Source organism: Rhyacophila brunnea, unplaced genomic scaffold (assembly GCF_057557595.1).
Source record: "Rhyacophila brunnea isolate RB1 unplaced genomic scaffold, BYU_Rbru_1.0 scaffold_7, whole genome shotgun sequence".
Classification (NCBI taxonomy): Eukaryota; Metazoa; Arthropoda; class Insecta; order Trichoptera; family Rhyacophilidae; genus Rhyacophila; species Rhyacophila brunnea.
Window position 1 is genome coordinate 39,424,791 of NW_028233339.1, and position 18,615 is coordinate 39,443,405.

Consider the following 18,615-nt stretch of genomic DNA (forward strand, 5'->3'; position numbering starts at 1 on the left):
AAGTGTTAATCGATGTAATTTTATTGATTATTTTACAAACACACTAACAAACTAAAAATGAACTAAATTAATATATTATAATATACCTAAACAAAATATGGATATAATGGAAGATAAAAATAATACCCAACACAACTTTGAAGGGTACATCTCGTTTGTTACACCATGATATGAATGCATGAAAGGTTGTGTGTAGATGTGGCAGATGAAGAGAAGCTCTTGCAAGAGGATTTTATCTCACTGCAGCTCTGGCAAATAAATATCAGGCCACAAGTGTGAAACTAGCTATAAATGAACTTTTGAATAGTTTTGGTTCATCTTTTGTTATAATGAATGTAATGACTATTACAATCTTTCATTGATCTTCTTCACCAGGAAACCAAATCATTATCAATGGCATGGTAGGCCAAACTGGATACATCAGTTCGCCAAACTTTCCATCTCTATACCCTCGAGACTTTGGGATCGAACATGTACTATCTTGTATGAGTGAAAATTGTACCGTGGAGCTTATGTTCACCGATTTTCTAGTTTCACCCTCCTCTCTCATGGAGGTAAGAAATAGGAATATTGAATTAGTTATTTTAATTTGTTTGCATTATATTCCCAAAATAAAATTAGGTACCTACTTACATAATAAAATAAATAATCAATAAATTATTAGAGACAGTTTCACTGTGGCTGAGGAAATCGAGAATTGGAGACATGCTGAGACTCCAGCTCCTGGAGGCAAAAACATAAAGTATTTCATAACAATAACAAATAAATTTCAACAATAATGATATTATCTGTAAATTCTTCCATATTATTCATCAAATCATTTGTATTCCATGCCAGTATATCAAAATTTGATAGCTAAATACTGTGTGGCAACATCTGACCTAAAAGATGCAATAATAATTGAAGATGTCACTACCACTTGCATAGTTATCAATTTAAACCACCAGATGGCAGCACCATAATCATTTTCCTATAAGAAAAACATAAGATCATCGAGAAGTTACTAATTTTTGACTAATCATACTTTAATCACCTTCCCGTTCTCAAATCAATCAGTCAAAATATAATTCAATTCATTAAAACTAACTAACTTAAATCATTGGTTCAATATTTTTCCATAACCAGCTAGCGACCTTCGTTCAAGATAACAAATAACATATCTTCTCTGTTCTGGCAGAACACACTAACTGGAGAATACTAGTTTTGAGTAATTTGACTTTGAAGTTGTTAAAATGTTTGAAATGGTCTATCATGTGAGTTTATTAAGTAATCGTAAAAAGGATGACTTTAAAATAAAGACTGTTTATTTATTAAGAAGGTTTCCAGACGGTAAAGTTTGAAATAAGGAACATTTTGGTATAACTAACTTAATATGTCATTTTTTCGAATTAGTGTCTTTTGCCAGAACAGTGACGATATCATGTTAGACACTTGGCACTTCACACTATATAAACCAGCGATTTCCAAACTGGGAGGCGCGGAGTGTTGCAAAGGGCGCGAAAAGTTTAACATAAATAATGTAGCCACAGGTTTGCAAATGCATAGTTTATAAAAAGCTTGTGGGCCCGGGCATAACACAGATCACAAATTTACCCTAATAGTTTTAAAAAAAGTCGCCTGCAGCTTGTTTCAGGACTATTAAATATTTTAAATATGTGGTTGTGCGTTGCAATTATTTGATGTGATACCTATATGATGATTGCTATACTTAAATGATAACTCTCGTGTATATTTTATGAAACACTACTGTACGACAACATTATTTAGGCGAAAACAGGAAGTCGCCCTTGTCGCGAATAGAATATTTCAGTGTTGTCATTTTTTGAGAAAACATATCCCGCGAAATTAGGTTTTAAGTTTATATCAATTCTATTCTCAATAAGTTTATAAGTACATTAATTTATAAGTCTAATTATTGTTCAATAAATATCAATAGAATTTTTTTTTCAAATAATTTCACCTTTTAATTATTACTATTATATTAGGTTAATTAATACAGCATGATTATTGAATTTGGAATGAAATGTATCATTGAACCCACATTAACTGATAATATTGCTGCAGGTATTTATTAATTAAATAACTAGAACACAAATAGAAATAGACTAAAAAAGTAGAAGTAAAAGATATAACATATTCAATATTATATTGATGACCCAATCACATGTTTTACAATTTACAAATGTCTTAATATCGTATTTTTAGTAAAATTGTTGTAGAAACACATACTGTGAAAATAATTTTCTATAAATTAAATTATATCCACCTTACATAAATTTTAAAACAATATGTACCTACCTACTTATCGGTTTAAAAATACAAGGACAATTCATTAACTAACTAATGATCATTTATACTTAATTATCATACGTCTAAAAATATTAATAAAATAGTTTACGATACACATAACTTTATAATATACAAACATAATTTCCAGTATTTGGGGAAATATTTCTAGTATTACAACACTGAATTTTGACATACCTGACATGACAGGAACCCGTAAAATGGGCTTGTTGAAAGTATTGTATAGGCTCGCCTTTTAAATACGACACTTTTTCTTCTTCGCAATAAATCAAAAGTTTACTGATAATAATTCGAGCATTATTTCGTATTGTTTTAGACATCTTTTGAATATAAAAAGCTTCAAATTACGTAAATTGATAGATGCGTCCAATACGAAGTGTCAAAAATGCAATGAATAATTTGGGGGCGTTCCTAATTTGAAACCGGAAGTTCGATTAGCTGTACTGGAGGGGATTGTAGTTCACAGATTTGCCACGTAGCCAAGATGAAGTTGCCGGACAATACTTCTGAGCACCACACTGCCCTTAACCTCAGCGATAGGTAGGTGGGCCCGCTTCAGGATGTGGGGCACATGATAGAATCGATTTGCCAATGAACGATTATGAATTTGGATTGACTACTATTGAAAAGGAAAAATTGATAGAATTATCATGCGATATTTCATTGAAACAAAACCCTAGTTCAATTTTGGTTGAATCGAAGTGAAGAATAATATAATACTTTGTCAAGAAAAACAATGCGAGTTGTAAGTAAAGTACTGCTACCATTGATTCGTAACATCATATTTATGCGAAACGGGATTTTCTGCATTAGCTGCAATGAAATCCAAATATCGATCCTGTTTAGTAGAAAATGAGAACTTTAGAACTTTGTGCTAATAAACAAGCACATCCATCGCATGAAAAATATAAAATTTAAATATGTATTTAAAAATAAGTAGTAAAACCTTGTTTATTTATATAATTAAGTTTTTTTTTTATTTTTGTATTAGTATATTTTTGGCTATTTAAAAAAGTGTCTGTATTATTTAATGAAATAAAGGGGGGAGGCGCCAAGATTAGATTTTTTTAAAAGGGAGGTGTAGTAACATAAAGTTTGGAAACCATTGGTATAAACTGAAATATGAGTGATTTATGTAAATCAATTAATTTTAAATCTTTTTCTTTTTTCGGTTCCTCTTGAATCAACTCGAAGGCTGAAAGATATCTTCTTACAGTACTAACTATCTATGGGCAGTGCAAACGGTGCGATTGTCATCCCATTCCAATCTATGATCATATGATTTGCATACATGAGTATTGTGTCCTATCAACTCCTCTAAATCTGTCAGTTTTGTCAGCTACAATTTTCTGTACTATATATCTGGTGCTTGACGTGCCACGTGATAATTTTAATAATAAACAAACCATCGTATCAACTTTATATTCTTCAATAATTTTATTTCAGTTCTATGACTGGGACGGCAGACCTTTACAATTAGTGTCAGGGATAATACCAAGACCCCCTCCAATTTATTCAACTGGCTCATCGCTGACGATTAGATTTTTTGGCAATGGTGGAACTTCCTTGGGTTATAAAGCGACCTATCAATTCAAAATGAATTCGACGAAAAGTGAAAACATACCTCGTACAGGTAAATTACAATAGGCAATGTTAACTAAATTAATGTAAAATATTATATAAAAACTACCAGTCAACATTACATTTATAATCAAATATTTACTGTATTTCTTTTTTAGAATGTGGTGGCGAAGTAGATAATCTGGGCGGAACCATTTTTATGTCGGGACTATCAGGATTCTATGACTGTATTTGGACAGTCCAACCAGCCCAGTTGATATCGCACTTCAAAACACATATTTACCTAAAAGTTCTCGAATATGTTGATGAAGGTAGGTAATTCTTCCTTGCCCATATCTGCCATGTGGAGTATATTATGTACACCACATAGCAGTGGCGAAGGGTGGAGGTAGGCTGTTAAGATCCGCCGTAAATAGTGCACACTAAACTTTATCAGTCATACATATTTGTTTTCATTGAAATAAGACTACACTTTACAAATGGTGTCAGTTAGTTTTTAAAATCCTATAAAACAATGCGAAACCAAGCCATAACAGATAATTGTCAAAAAATACCCATCTAACTATAAAATATCTAAAATTATGCAATTAAACCATACATAACTTTGAATATTGTATAAAGAGAATAATATTTTTATTGATAGTTCGGTTTAGGCAGGACTGGAAAAATGAACCAACAATATTTGTAATATGTATTTTTAATCCAACGAAAACAAATAAGTTTGAATGAAAAGGTGTGCACAATTTTGTTGTATCGCCCAAAGTATACCAAAACTATTATGGTTTAGTTTAGGCAGGGTTTAATTGATTTTTAAATACTAACCAGCACCATCTGTAAATTGTAGTCTTAGTTCAATAAAAATAAATACATATGACTAACAGAGTTTAATGTGCACTATTTATGGCGGATACTGCCATAGCCCCTTTGCCACTTGCCAGTCTTCTGCGCCTTCCAGGTTATACATAATAGCATCCCATAACTCCGTTGTGAATGGTATTTAGTTGCATTGGTGGGATTTGGTTGAAGCACATTAAGTTGAATGCTGGTCCAGCCATTTGTAATCTCTCCTTTTGTGAAATGCCATCTCCTGTGATATACAATATCTAAAATTGACACTTTTGATTATCTGCCTATAATCCATCTACTAAGACACAGAAAGGCTTAATACTGAGGAGATGAATAGAGATTTGTATTTATAGATGAGGATTGAAATGAACACTGAATTTATTTTAATTCCGATGGTGGGGTTTTATAATGCAGGACACTACACTGTTAAAAATTATAAATTGTCGGTGCCTATATCATTGATCGTGGGGCGATGGAGTGTTTAATGGGGAAGGGAGGAGACGAGACTCAGCTTCGTAAGTAATGCTGACGATCAGAATGCTAGCAGCTGGCAGTTTTAACTCAAAGGGAGGTAGTAAACTGCAACTAGAAGATTTAGCAAGAAATAACTTTCATTCATTTAGGCTCCATCTCTATACAAGAAAGTTTTATTCAACATTTATGGATTCTACATTACTACTAATGCATTTTATTTCCAGGAGAATTTGCAATTCGCCTTGGCCAAACCTCCGAAGACCGATTGATAGAAACCTTCACAAGCGATCACAAGGTTCCTATCGAGCATGTCGCCCCAATTTCTAAAGGATTTTATATATCATTCAAAGGCACCCTGTTACCGACATCTAAACTGATCATCGCTTACGCCGCATTTGCTTATATGGGTATGTCTTCAATTTTTTTTTTTATAACACCTTTTTTATATCAAGTTAAAAATCACAAAATCACAAGAAGTCAAAAAGTGTGTTTTCGTGAAGTTCATTCCTGGTTAATCTTTAATGTTAAAATACTGCAGTGTGGTACAACACTAGTAAAGTGTGTGTAACCATAATGGTTGGTGCTATTTCTGCAGGAAGACATAGACTCCTGCTCTTTCTTATCGGTAAATCAAAGAATCCCTGAGCCTCCGACGATTACCAAGAATGATGAGTAGTGTAACGTGGAATGGGAAGGTGTATTTTGGTCTTAACGTGGAAAGACCACAAAATAAACCAATGGGTAAAGAGGCAAACAATGATACTTGATGTGATAGACGTCGCCAAGCAGATGCAATTGCAATCGGCCGGATTGTTACTCAGCGACTGGACAGCCGCTGGACAAATGCTATCACACAGTGGTACCCATGTTAGCAGATGAAAATAATGAAGAATCAATGTGAATGTGTCAATATTAAAAAAATTATGCAACAAATTCTTACATAAAACGACTTTAGCAGCAAACCTCTGTCACTACGCAGCAGTGAGACCAAAAACTGTAACTAAACAAAAACGATGCATAAGTGCGAGTGAGAAAGTATTCGGCACCCTTATAATCTCTGCGACACGCGCTAGAGTAAGATGAAAGGTTTACAGATGTGTGAGATGGTTTGCTATGGTGTCGCGGCCAAATCTTAGTTGGTTGCATAACTAAGTGTCGATAACCTGCGAGCGCGTGTTGCTAAAATTGATATTTTTTGTGTTAAACATAAAGTCAGTGGTAAATATTTTTAGTTAATTAAGTAGAAAAGATGGTTCTGTGTGTTGTATTAAAATGTGGTAGCCGTACTGATAAGCAAGAAGATATTATTATGTTTCATAGGTAAGTTGATACATGTTCGTGATAATTTATTTGTATATTATTATATATTTTAATATCAAGTGACCTAGTGTTTCTTTAAAACAACTTAAATTATGAATTTCTTTACCTAATGGTTACATTTTAACCGCTTAAAAATACTATATAACGTAAAAAAAAATAGAAAATTATGTTTTAATTCTAGTGTCTAGACTCTAGTGCAATGATACTCAACCTTTTTTTTCTTCGGGCCAAATACATATATTTGTAAAGTAACGCGGGCCGCATCACTACTGGTGTGACGAAAAAAATCATGAAACCCCCCCTTTTTACAAAACATTTTTGAGATTTTAAAAATTATGCGTGTTTTTTAAATTAATCGTGTGCAATAGCAACACTCTTATACCAGATCTGATGTAGACCATAATGACAATCCTCTTCGGGTATCACTATCTGTGCGTCAAAGTCGAAACGAATCTCAAGATATACGAAATTCCTGATAATAAATGTGTTTCGGGCCGCATATAAAAGCTTAAAGAGCCGAATGCGGCCCGCGGGCCGCAGGTTGAATATCGCTGGTCTAGTGCGAGCACTTTGGGCGAGCACTAGCGAAATGATCTATGGTCTCAAACATTTGTATACGAATGCGTTCGCTCGCCCACAAGCCAAACGCAAGGCACGCAGCTTCATTTAGCAATGCGGCGTCTAGATGTATCTATAGTCTAAGACTGTAATATTTTTTTTACAATAAAATTTTTTAATTGTTTTATTTTTATGAATTTTCAGATTGTTTATCAGGGATTGATCACCTGTGCGGAAATAAGCGATGCATATCAATTCAGTTGATGTGCGACTCCGTTGATAATTGTGGAGACAACACTGATGAAATCGGAGAATGTGACTTAGGTAAACAACGTGTAACTTGTCATCTATCACAATAACTTGACCAAATTATGCATTGACAGATCAAGCGACATATTGAAACAAATGATCATTGAATGACATCATGATCATGCTTGGTCCTGCAATCCAGAAACTTTCTCCATCTCGGACTACTAATTCTTTTGATACAGCATCTTAAATTCTATTATGGCGCACCCCAGCTATCCAAGTCTTCTTTTACCATCTAGAGATGCATAAATATCTTGCCATAGTGGTAGATCCTCTGGCATTCTACGCGTGTGAGCGGTCCAGCACTGTCTTTGCATTTTCATATACTTACTTAATTATTTAACCCTATAAAGTAAATATAGCTCATTGCTATTTTCAACCTCTCTCTTGAATGATATCTGATAGTATGATAGTAAGTGTAGATATACCATCATAAATCGTCCAGTGTTCGAATTTAGAACTAAGCTCATCACAGTATAAAAAGTATTGAATGATATGTCAAATGCTAGCATGTGACGCCCTCACTCGGCAGACAACTTATACTGGATACTGCAATGTTCGTACAGTCAGCAAATATTTTGCCATCCAAATATTGTTGATTCAGATTGGCCCATAAATACAGCAAAGAATTTTACACTTGGACGTCACAGACTGTATAGCCCAGACATCCCCCGCCGTAGAATGCGGTAGCATTATCACACAAGAGATAGAGAAGGGGTCGCCCGTTACTATATAAAGAGTTACTATATCGTACCTCTACTCTGTGGAGGCCCATATGATCCTATTAGGATCGGACATGGTCGGGGAAATATCGTAGCTATATAAAGAACTGCTTGACCTTCAGTTATGACTAAGTTCAGCTCAGCTTAGTATCGAGCTTGCCTAGTTCAGTTCATTAGCCTTGCTTGACCTCTGAAAATAGTCAATTAACGAGGTATTTGATTGCGCTAAATACTTGATCAGACTCGCCATACGACTTATATTATACCCGCATTGTATTAATAATTGTCATCAAATATTAAATAAACCATAAAAACTTCACAAGACTTCTCAATATAAATAAGGGACGGGCGAATAAAACTACCCCATACCCAGGGAGCTCAGAAATAATGGGAACTGAAATACCTAATGGGTAAAGAGAAGCAGGCAACCGATCTCGAGTAAGGAATACTACGGGATAAATTTAAACACGTGTCAAGAATACGTCATACGTCGAATACTGACAACTACTCTCGGTTTATGCATTGACACTCATTTAATATTGATGTATTACCCACACTATTGTGGTTCATTTTCGTAGGACACACACATTCAAACCCCTGCATCAAAATTTGCTGTATTAGTATTATAGTCTCGGATGTATGTATCGGAATTCTATTTATTATCCGTTCTGTGCCCATACCCATTATATTGTAAATTTTTTAACCAACTCTCTTTGCAAAGTGTTTCTGTGATGTGCAAGTACCTAAAGCTGTCAACTCTCTCAATTTTCCGTCCGTCTCTAATAGTAAATGCATTAGCTTTATACTTATTTTATCATATTCCTACAGAACCAAGATCTGCCGAAGTGAACGGGCAATATTGGTGGCCGGTGAAAGGCGATACAATAGGCGGTGGTACCGTATTAGGAGGAGCTCTACTGGCGGCGGGCGCAGCTCTGGTCGGCGTTGCTTTACTTCTCGCCGCAACGCTCTGCCGGCTAGCACTGCGGAGTCGTCCGCCTAACCCTGCCCTCACCCCGCATCACACAGACCACGCTCGGACTATTGCTCATTTACTAAGTAATTAAATTTTTTTTTTGCGGGAAAGAGCTATACACAAATCAGCCAAGACAAAGAAGAAGAAGAACCAAAATCTTTTCAAATCAAATTTTGTTTTTTTTTGCAAATAAAATATATAGAAAGTTCAAATCCAGCTCGTAGCACCAGCCCCATGTGGCCTAAGCCATTGAGGTGACTGCATCGTGGTCATTGTTATTCATATATTTATTATTTATTTAAAAAATAACAATTTTCATGGAAAATACAAAATGTTTAACTCGGTTACGTGTAAATTGTACGTAAAACATTTCACCGTGAGCTTTCTTATCAGAAAGAGATGACCGTATACTATACTGTCTACAATTTTATTAGATTCAATATGTACATTAATTTAGTTTCCATAGCTGATTTGGCAAAATTCATGAATTCAAGAATGGAAACCTAACCTGACCTAACAAATAATCCAGTATATTTTTTTTCAGTATTGTGTTTTATTTAGACATGAATTTTTGTATTTAACTTAACGCTTCGAACTGTGGTTTTCTCAGAATACCAATTTTAATTTTAATTTTCAGTGAATTATATTTAATCACATATTCCGTAATGAATGTTGAAATCTAGCTGGTTAGAAGATTTTAACAACTTTACTATAATGCCACCACGCCAACAAAAAAAATCTTTACAGATGTAGCGGATCTGTGTAATATAAAAATACAGTATAATATAGTCCAAAATTACAAAGTTCGCAAATCTGGAAAATATTAATATGAAAATAGAAGATTAATTATATTATCTGAAGAAGTATATTAATTTATCGTTGGAAAAGGTGTGCTCTTTCCTATTCGTAAGCAGTCTTATGTCAGTGGCACTTATAGAGATATAAAAATGTTTTTCAATCGGGGAGAAAAATCAGTACAAGTCGGTTATGTGGAATACAGCGGCAAACACATTTTGAAAATAGCCGATATACTGGATTGTTTGTTAGGTTAACCTAACCAAACCTAACCTAACCTAAACTAATCCAAACTAACGAATAATCAAGGATATAGGGTATTTTCAAAAACGTGTTTGCCGCTGTATTCCACATAACCGACTAGAACTGAAAAATCTATACAATACATATTGAAAAAACAGATTAGTAGAAGGGCATCATGAAAATTATTATTTAATGTACACGTATGTTGTAATTAACGGGATAATAATAATCAAGTTTCAGCTAGAAAGTACACGTAACTCGACAGATGTATGTACAAGAAATAATTTATAGCAACAATAATAAAAAATGCTGTTTATTGCTGTCATGATGAAACAACCTGATTCTTTCCAATTTGAAAGGACAGTGGTTAATATAAATCTACTGTAACTTCTGTAAAATATAATACGTAATCCTTTTTGTAGGTATAGCAGACTTGGACGATCCAGACCATCCACCAATATATGAACCTCCTCCAGAATACAGTCAGGTGGTGAAACCAACACGACCTCGGCGAAAGCATTCCGCACAGAGGTAACTAAATAAAATATTGTCAGTAATAGCCCGAACACATTACCATCACGTTTATAGCATTCAATGAAAAATTTGGTAATACAGTACTTGTTGTTTTGGGCCACAACAAATGCCATTTTGGGCCGTGGTTTGTGCATCACTGCTTCTACAGCTTTTCAGATTTCAGCTTCAGATTATTTAATATCAAAACCTGATTGCCTAATATTATATTAATAATGTTGTCACATCAAGCGGGTTTGAACGTGTATAAGAACGATTTCTTTTTGGAACATACCTAATTGATATTGCTTAAATTTAATGGAATGCCTCTGTTTCAGACTTATCGAACGGGACTCTCCATTACAACAGAGGTGCGAGGATGATTCAATACTTCCAACCAGTTCATTGGTAAGGAAACTTTGTTTTTTATATCAGTGACTATAATTATTTGTGATACTCAGAGAGAAAGCATTGTCCGGCTATATAAAATCGCTTTCTTTGCAAATGATGTACAGTAGAACTTCAATTTTACTGTTATTTTCATATCTATTCGGCTATACGGCTACCACATTCAAACACAACATAGTTAAGCATCTTTACTAATAAATTAACTAAAAATATTTACCTCTAATTTAATATTTTACATAAAAACCATAATATATACACATACTCACAGTGTTTGCCCTAAGCGCATCAGTCACACTAATGTTCACCGGTTACAGCTCCAAAAACCTCTCCTTTATTCATTTAATATGTGACCCTATGAAGCGTCGGCCTATAGCGTCGTGGGTCCCAAGTTCGAATCTTTGGGTCTGGCAAATACACATATTATTTTTTAATTTGTGTTTGAGTCAGAGTATGGACCTAATAGGTTGAGCAAATGGCTGACTGAAGTGGCATTTTCTCAAGATGGCTCCTGTCTGTGTGTAAACGGTATGCTCTTCAAGTTTTTTAGCAAAATAATTATTTAACAATGGAAAATAATGAAAATGCAGTTGAAATAGTGTACTTAGTGATTGTGTAAAACAAAACTATTCAATAGTATTTATTTCAAACCTGACCAAATCCAGATGATACAAAACAAACATAGACACATCCAAAATGAAATTGTAAATTTCTTGTTTATTAAGGATTTGTGAGCATTTAAATCGTATTTAGTAAGTTTAATATAATAATAAATTAAGAAATTATTATCTCACGGGTATAAATTAACGGCAGAAAGAATAAAAGTGATTTACTCACTTTTACTTATGATGGAGATGCCCACGTTTATTTTTAATGTCAAGTATATTATGCACATGTATACCTACTGAATCTTCTATTAAATGCGCTTTAGATGTAGTGTTTATTTTTAAATTTGATGTTCTGATGACCAATTTGGAACCTGTAGTGGCTGTCGATATTTTTCACGGGCAACTGTAGAATTAATATGAGTCTCTTCATTATCTCTAACATGCTGTTTTATCGTATAATTTCCAAACCGTTTCTTACTTACTTTCAGTGTATAGAAACAAAAAAACATCCAGATATAAATCAAGATTTACTATCAAACAACGTATTAAGAAGAATTTCAGACGGTTCTCCTCCGGTATCTTTAGAAACTACAGGCTATGATGAGCAAGATCTTGGCCTATCGCTCACATTATCTACATCTTCACAAAAAGGTAATCTTGCAATAAATTGCTGTCAATTTGATAGTATAACAATTAGAATCAGGTTGTGCCTAGTACTAAATAAAAAAGGTCCCAAAGTGATGTTCAATTTTATAATACATAACCCCTTTCCCACCCTAAATCCACTTTTCAATAGTTAGGTACTGAGCATTTTTTGATATCCGATGCGAATTTGAAAGGTCAGTGAGGCTATTCTAACATATCACTTAACATCCAAATAGAGCTACATGTGATAAATATAACATATTATTTATCACTTTATGTATTCAGGCAGGTGATTATTAAAATAAGTTAACTGTCTGAACTGTCAAAAAGTGCTATCTTTTAAAGGCCCCCCTCTTGGCTGTGTTAACTTTTAGAGCGAGATAGAGTACATCAATTTTACATATTGAAAATTGAGATGCAAGATCCGACTGTTTCGATAGATGATTACGTCACAGTCGCCGTCTTAATTTATAGTTACCTGCGAGCTGTCAAATATCAAGTGGCTAGTAGCAGTTAGTAGTAACATAATATCTATTTTACTGCAATTACATTTTAGCTACAATCACAATGATGTGACTAATAAAATTGTAGGTTATGTTGATATGTCTGATGATTCAATACAAAATTCTTGGGTTCTGGTCTGGCATATAAGCCAGCATAAAAATACCCAAATTTGACCGACATGTCTACCAACCTAAATTTCCACCATATTATGAATTCACCAATTATTGTAGATAGCGTTGATAACCGCCTTGCGTATGGCATGCCTTCCGTGTTAATTTGGACCAATGAAAATAACGGAAACGTGCTAAAGTGATATATAACTGTTGAGAATAGTTTTAATTAATTGATTTAAGTAACCACTAAAACAAAAAAAGGTCATAAATTATCCCAATATCAATATTTAAATTATAACTTTTTCTTTCGCAAGGAAAAATATATTTTGGGTCTATGAGACACATAATTCTACGCAACTAATATTATATGTAGGTTGAAAATCAGTGTGTAGGGCCGTGCCTGACTTATAATTATACCAATTATATTTACTACACCACTAATTAGAACACCGTATGAAAGCTACTTAACTGTTAATCAATGACATATGCAAATTGTACGCAGAATTTTAAAGCTATTTACTATAGCAAACTTCACGAATTATATGCATGTTTTAATTTATTTTAATTTTCAGGCATTTCTAAATTCCATGACTTACAATGGCTGACTACGGCCAACAGACTGGAATCCAGTCCATCAAACTTGAGTGCAGTCTCATTCGACACACTACACTCCAGCCAGGAAAGAATTATCAACACCGTGCCGCGCTTAACCAAGAGCCACTCCCAAGACAACATCTTACAATTCAGAAACAGCGTGCCGAACGTGATACAAGACACCTTTTATTTCAACTTCCAAGTCCAGTTGCCTAAGGAGAACGAAGGTTCTCGAGAATCGGAATCCAGCGAAGAGAATTGTTTTTCGTCCAGTCAACCAGTGCTGACACATCTGAGGAATATATCAGACGGATCTAATGAACAGTTAGTGACAGAACCACAAGTTGCGTCAACGAGTGCGGTGAATAATGTACCAATACTTCCTCCTACACTGAGCGAGCAATCATCATAATCCATAAGATGTGGTGTTCATATAGTTTTGAGTTTTGGGTATCCTAACCTAATTAGAAAATCTCAAAATAATAAAAAACATTTTATTTTACTTATGCTGTAAACAAGACTATGTATGTACCTTAGAACAGAAGAATTTCAAAGTACAAAGACAAACCAGCCTAGTTACAATTTTTTTTTTCCTGAACATTTTCAAAAATGGTTTATTCACAGTATTGTACCTACACCGATGATAAAATAATTTCTAGAAAGAGCTGGAAATCAAACCCAGAACATTCCCTACGGTAATTAATATGATACATTTCTAAATTAGCCTTAGTAATGATACCATAGGGAAACAGGTGTACAGATACATTTCTCACCATGCGGGGAAAATTTCATTCAGAGTTCTTAGAACACTTAATTTTTCGGTTCCATAAACCCGACAATGGAACCCCGGTTCCATAGTTCAGTTTCGTTTCTTTAAAAAACCTATATACTTACGTACTAGCTATATGTATATGTATATGTATATTATTTTATTTCAATTTCAAAACTCAAAAAACAGGTGTCTGCTATTTTTTCAGATATCTTTGGCAAGTGGAGCATATGGGTACCATATTATATGTAAAACATGACATCAGAATTTATTATAACATATTAATTTATATTTATAAGTGAATGACCAAAAATAATAGAAGAATGGAACCTGTCATTTTTAAGGGATTTCGGTTTAATTCAAGGATCCTGTCCTTATTTACAGCTATTATTTCTATATTGTATATAATATAGTCGCTATAGCCGACGGTGTTTACGTCTGTATCAGTTTGTCTCATTTACCTCACCCTCCTCCCTTCTGCTCAATCTTGTTACCCACCCAAACTATCAAACCTTACTTATAACGTAATTGTTTTATCATAAATATTATATGATAGGCTTTTAGATTTACATAGGATGCGTACATAGTTTTTGACATTTTATAAGACAATCGGGGCTGTTCATTGGTAGTAGGAGGTATGCAGACAATGAGGTTTCATATAACTGCAGGTGCAAGTCAAAATGGAAAGTGGGCTCTGTACAAAGACGTTGAAAGTGATGACAAAAAAACCGCTAATTTTCATATAAACTCTTGGTGAAATACTACCTTACTCGCTATCATTTACATACAAAAGTAGCACTTACGTCAAACTGAAATTGCCTTCAGTGATTTTTGTAGAGAAGGAATGAAATCACTGAAGGATCCGTCTTGAAGAAGATTCAATGTATTTATTTAACTGGGTATGATTTTTGTGCACGAGGGCATCTGTCTCCATCAGTGCATTGAATAAATTTCAAACCTGCACCAAAACTATGTGTATTGATTACCTGATGGTATTTACCAATTATGTGTCATCGGCCCTGGATAGAGGACACCAGGTTGACTGTTCTTACAATGACTTCTCGAAAGCATTTGACAAAGTCGATCATGATGTCCTGATGGAAAAACTCCAACTTATTGGATTGTCTGATCGATTTTTGAAGCTATTCGGGAGTTATTTTAGGAACCGTCAACAATACGTATCGTACGGCCTTTATCAGTCACAGACCTTTAACACATTTTCTGGTGTCCCTCAGGGCTCAAACTTAGGGCCGTTGCTGTTCACGATTTTTATAAATGACATAGCATTGGTAATAAAAAATGCTATGTTTTTGTTGTTCGCTGATGACTTGAAACTCTTTTTGGAAGTTGTCACCTTGGACGATTGTCGTCAGCTCCAACTTGATATAGATAATATATTAGATTGGGGCAGGCGTAACAAACTAGAATTCAATATTGATAAATGCAATCTTTTGTCGTTTACCAGAGCCTCAAAAGTGTTGTTTTTCCAATACTCGATGCATGGCAGAGTTCTGTCACGAATATCATCTGTAAGGGATCTTGGCATTACGTTTGAGAGTAAACTGACATTTATTAGCCATATAGTTACCATTTGTAACAAGGCGCTTAAAATGTTGGGCTTCGTCATGCGTACTTCCCGGGTCTTTTCGGATGTTACGGTATTAAAACTTTTATTTAATTCTTTAGTTCGAAGCAGACTTGAGAGTGGGTCTATTGTTTGGGCACCGCATCAGTTGAAGTATGGCCTTATGGTGGAGAGGGTTCAGAAGAAATTCTTGAGACTCCTTTATTTGAGGTTGTACGGATACTATCCGTGGCTTTATCCAACTGACTTTCTCTTAGGCATGCTTACATACTGCAGTTTGCAATTTAGAAGAAATCTTTATTTAGCTATGTATTTTTTTCGACTTATACGAGGTATAAATGAGAACTCTGCCATTCTGGGCAGTGTTGACCTGTGTGTCCCTGATAACTATCTTAGAAATAGAGAACATCAGTTGTTTATTCTCCCAAGGTGCAGAACCAACCTGCCACTGGTAATGCCAATTGGGAGGGCGATAACTATGTTCAACGAAATTGCTTCGGGTGTTGATATATTCCACATACGTGAGGATGAGTATAGGTGGACGTTATTTTATAAATTTTTAAAATAGGGTCTGCTTAACTCATCCGGTGTATTTCCATGTACCTATATAATTAATATTTTTGTATGTACATATTTGTTTAATAACATATTATCTATCTCTTTTTTATGTCATGTTGTGAACGTCTTAAACTTATAATTTGTAATGTCCACAATTTGTAAAAATAAATAAATTGAAATTGAAATTGAAATTGAAATTGAAATTGAAATTGAAATATCTATAAAGTGTTATTCATTCTAGATAAAATTATCAGAACATCTTATCAGGGCAATCTTCGATGTCTGGTATTATTTTTGGTGTTTGTTTTTAAACAAATTGTTTAAATAAGTATTTAAAATATGTTAATATAAATTCAATAATAAAACATTCTATAATATAACTTGTGTTTCATTCAAAATATTTGACTATAACACACATGAAAGGGCTTTATGAAATTTTTATATTAAATCATTTGACAACATTTCTGGAATGCTTTTATGTGGTTGAATTCGTAGCTATAGTCCAGCTGCAAGGGGTGGAGGTAGGCTGTTAAGATCTGACATAAACAGTGCACACTAAAACTTTTCAGTCATACTTATTTGTTTTCATCGTACATACTAAGAATACAAATTGCATATGGTGTTGGTTAATTTTTAAAATTAAATTAAACCCTACCTCGACCAAACCATAATAGTTTAGGTTATGTTATGGGCAATCTGACCAAGATAGTGCACACTTTTTCAGTCATACTTATTAGTTTTCGTTGAATTAACAATGCATATTGATGGTTTTAGTTTTTTTAAATTTATTAAGCCCTGCCTAAAACCAAATCATAATCGATAAAAAATATTCTTCTATAAGATATTTTATATAGACAAATATTTTTTTGATTATTAACTATTATGGGTTGGTTTACAGTGTTTAATTGAATTTTAAAATCTAACAAACACTAAATGCGATTTGTAATCTTTATTCAATGAAAACAAATATGTGTGACTGACAAAGTTTAGTGTGCACTATTTATGTCGGATCTCCACAGGCTACCACCCTTCACCACTGCATTTTTAATAGAGGAACAACTTAAAACTTGAAATTGCGCAGATTGTGATATCTTCCACAACGCACGAATTACGTAGGGCAAATTTAAATATTGTTACCATTATTATTTCCGTCTGCTCATAGTTGAAACCTATTGCATCGTTTTTTATCACTTGGCGTCGTTCTACCTATGACATGTGTTCTGTCAAAACTAGCGAACTTCACGCCCAGGGGCATGTATCTTAAATATCAGTAGGTTGTTCAAAGCAATTTACACATACATACACACTCCTGTCTAGTTATGTTCACGCATATGTGGTATGCTTACAATTAGGTTAGCAACTTCATTAATTGGACATAAAAACAATAATTTATGGAATTGACTGCGTGAACCTAAAATTGTGTTGAAATGATCGCAGTTTCTAATAAATGCAGTGCGATACTAGTTGTCAAGAAGGCTACATATAAATTCGCAATGTAAAATGTCTTACAAAAATGTTGAACATAAATGAGTCCTTTTCTAGCTTTATTCCATATAATATTTGGGCTCCGTCTGGTCGAGAATCTTTTCAACATCTTTATTTTTATTGGAAAAAAATAATAAAGTTGCATTTTAATTATTTATTTATTTAAATATAATGAATCTAACATCGTTTATAAAAGTTATAATATAGGTAATCAAAATATTGTTCAAAAATTGTCAACATTCAAAAGATAAGCAAGAGTAAAATAGCTCGTGAATCAGAGACAGCAGAGTTTAAAAAAACATTGTGCTAATAATTCATAGACAATAGATTTACAACAACAATTAAATGCTGGAAGAATGATAATTGAAAAAATAACAAAAATATCCAGTGTATATTAAACTAAAACTAATCAATTCAAAATTGCTGGTTACTGTGCTTCCAAAATAAAATGAATCATAATGGAGTATTAAAATAAAGCACATCGGCTATTAGATAGGGGGTCTGTAATTAATGGCATCGTAGGAGTCAGTCAGGACATTATGTCTTCTTAAGATGACGACTGACACACAAGTAAAGGAGTTTGTGGCCAATAGCCAACTCTTCGTGCTTAATCCTTTAATTGTGTTCAAAGCTTGCAGATTTCTGTCTGAATTTGATTTGACTTGTGTGTCAATCAGCACCTTTTTCATATATTATCTTTATGGCTAT

General features: G+C 33.8%; 1 protein-coding gene across 1 annotated transcript; it reads left to right on the forward strand.

Moving 5' to 3' along the window:
- Window positions 1-3,759: 3,759 nt before the first annotated feature.
- On the forward strand, window positions 3,760-13,990 carry Culd (CUB and LDLa domain). Its single transcript, XM_085957846.1, has 9 exons — window positions 3,760-3,940; window positions 4,047-4,199; window positions 5,433-5,615; window positions 7,291-7,410; window positions 8,946-9,176; window positions 10,554-10,662; window positions 10,980-11,049; window positions 12,143-12,305; window positions 13,489-13,990. Exons 1-9 carry the CDS (start codon window positions 3,904-3,906, stop codon window positions 13,920-13,922), a joined length of 1,500 nt encoding a protein of 499 aa, XP_085813972.1. The 5' UTR covers window positions 3,760-3,903; the 3' UTR covers window positions 13,923-13,990.
- The last annotated feature ends 4,625 nt before the right edge of the window (window positions 13,991-18,615 follow it).

Coding starts and splice junctions, on each gene's coding strand:
- Culd (XM_085957846.1), top strand. CDS start 3,904: ATGAATTCGACGAAAAGTGAAAACATACCTCGTACAG. Junction 9,177..10,553: donor GACTATTGCTCATTTACTAA/GTAATTAAATTT, acceptor TCCTTTTTGTAG/GTATAGCAGACTTGGACGAT. Junction 12,306..13,488: donor ATCTACATCTTCACAAAAAG/GTAATCTTGCAA, acceptor TTTAATTTTCAG/GCATTTCTAAATTCCATGAC.